Genomic DNA, 2,009 nt, shown 5'->3' with positions numbered 1-2,009 from the left:
AATAGTTTGATATTTTTATTTAGTATTTTTTTAGGAAAAAACCCATCAGTATATATGTGTGTGTATGTAGAGATTGTTTGTTTTTCTATTCTATTGAATGGTGTCTTGCTAATGAAACAATCAAAGAGAACGAAATAGGGAGAGAGGGTAACAAAATAAATAATATCCCAATGAATTTTTGATAATAAAAAAAGCAGAAAAACTAAATTTGCATTTCACATTAGAAATGTACCGAAGGCGATATAATAGTCATGTTTTGTTTTTATTGTAAAAAAAATATTTATTTTTTTATAAAAATTAAAATTCTCAGTAATAGTCACGGCAATATCCGGATAATGGACACTGCACCACAAAGTGGCAATTTATCAATGGGATCAGATAATCAAAAGCTTCGATAATTCCCTTGTGTCAACATGTTGTTTATTTCTAAAAAAATTATTTGGTAAACAAAAATATTGACTTTAAATTTTTTTTATTTACCACCAAAAAATAAACATGACTACTGCGTGCCTAAACATCCCAGGTACCTATCTAACAACAGACAGACCAGTGAAAGAGAAGCACTGAGAACTGCAACGAAAAATTTCAAAATAAGTGCGTGCGTGGATAAGTGAGCCGGCAAATGGTGTTTTGGTGTTCTGGCTGGCCGGCAACCACACTTCTTCGATTTTCAAATAAAGGAGATCTACGCAGTGCCCAGGCGCTCACAAGTCATCCTAACGTCAGCGTGTTAACGTCGCGCATCTATTTTGTTAGAACCACAAAAAAAATTGAAAAAAAGACACACAAAAAGAGAATCGAAAAAACATAGAATTTATTGAAAGAAAAAAAGAAGCATAAAACACCCCGCAGATGAAAAGAACAAGATCAACAGGGAAATCGGAAAAATAATTAATAAAAATAATTATTTAAAAAAATTATATAAATAAAAAATCGAAATTTTCTTAAATAACAAAATGGCTCTACGTTGTGTTGGTCTATTGCTAAGCAAAGAACTATCTGCCTCCTTGCGTCAAACTCGCGCCTTAAACACCACTTCGCGCCTTTCGTCCAGTGATTTTTTGAAAAACTCTCCCAACAATGCCTTGGATAAATCCATACTGAGCCGCTATAAATTCTTGGAAACCCCCAGTGATCGTCTGCAAGCCACCTATCTGTGGATCGATGGCACCGGAGAAAATATCCGCGTCAAGGATCGTGTTCTGAATAAAATCCCCAAAGATGTTTCGGATTTACCAAAATGGCAATACGATGGCAGTTCCACATATCAAAGTCAGGGTGAAAATTCCGATACTACGCTAGTGCCCCGGGTCATTTATCGTGATCCCTTCAAGCCGGGTAAGAACGACATCATTGTCATGTGCGATACCTATTTGCCAAATGGTGAACCCACACCTTCGAACAAACGTTTTGCCCTACAGAATGCCATTGATAAGGTAGGCCATGAGGAGCCCTGGTTTGGCATTGAACAGGAATATACGCTGCTCGATGTAGATGGTCGTCCCTTCGGCTGGCCTGCCAATGGTTATCCTGCTGCCCAGGGGCCATACTATTGTGGTGTGGGAGCTGATCGTGTCTATGCCCGGGATTTGGTAGAGGCCCACACATTGGCATGCCTTTATGCCGGCATTGATTTTAGCGGCACCAATGCCGAAGTAATGCCCGCCCAATGGGAATATCAAGTCGGCCCTAGTTTGGGCATTAAAGCCAGTGATGATCTATGGGTCTCACGTTACATTCTACAACGTATTGCTGAGGAGTTTGGCATTGTGGTGACATTTGATCCCAAACCCGTTGAGGGACCATGGAATGGCGCTGGCGCCCACACCAATTTCTCCACCAAGGCGATGCGGGCTGATGGTGGCATGAAAGCCATTGAAGAGGCAATTGAAAAACTCAGCCATCATCATGAACGTCACATTAAGGCCTATGATCCCAAAGAGGGTAAGGATAATGAGAGACGTTTGGTGGGACGGTTGGAAACCTCCAGCATTGATAAATTCTCTTGG

General features: G+C 40.0%; 1 protein-coding gene across 1 annotated transcript; it reads left to right on the top strand.

Annotated features, from left to right (window-relative positions):
- Positions 1–956: 956 nt before the first annotated feature.
- Positions 957–2,003, top strand: LOC133322009 (glutamine synthetase 1, mitochondrial-like; the record flags this gene model as incomplete). The annotated part of the gene is made up of 1 exon (XM_061531077.1): positions 957–2,003. A coding segment is annotated over exon 1 (1,047 nt), but the record flags the coding sequence as incomplete, so codon positions are not given.
- Positions 2,004–2,009: the final 6 nt, after the last annotated feature.

The sequence above is a fragment of the Musca vetustissima genome, unplaced genomic scaffold (assembly GCF_032173495.1).
Source record: "Musca vetustissima isolate MV318-11 ecotype Yass unplaced genomic scaffold, APGP_CSIRO_Mvet_v1 utg160603, whole genome shotgun sequence".
Classification (NCBI taxonomy): Eukaryota; Metazoa; Arthropoda; class Insecta; order Diptera; family Muscidae; genus Musca; species Musca vetustissima.
This window is presented reverse-complemented; position numbering and strand designations above follow the sequence as displayed.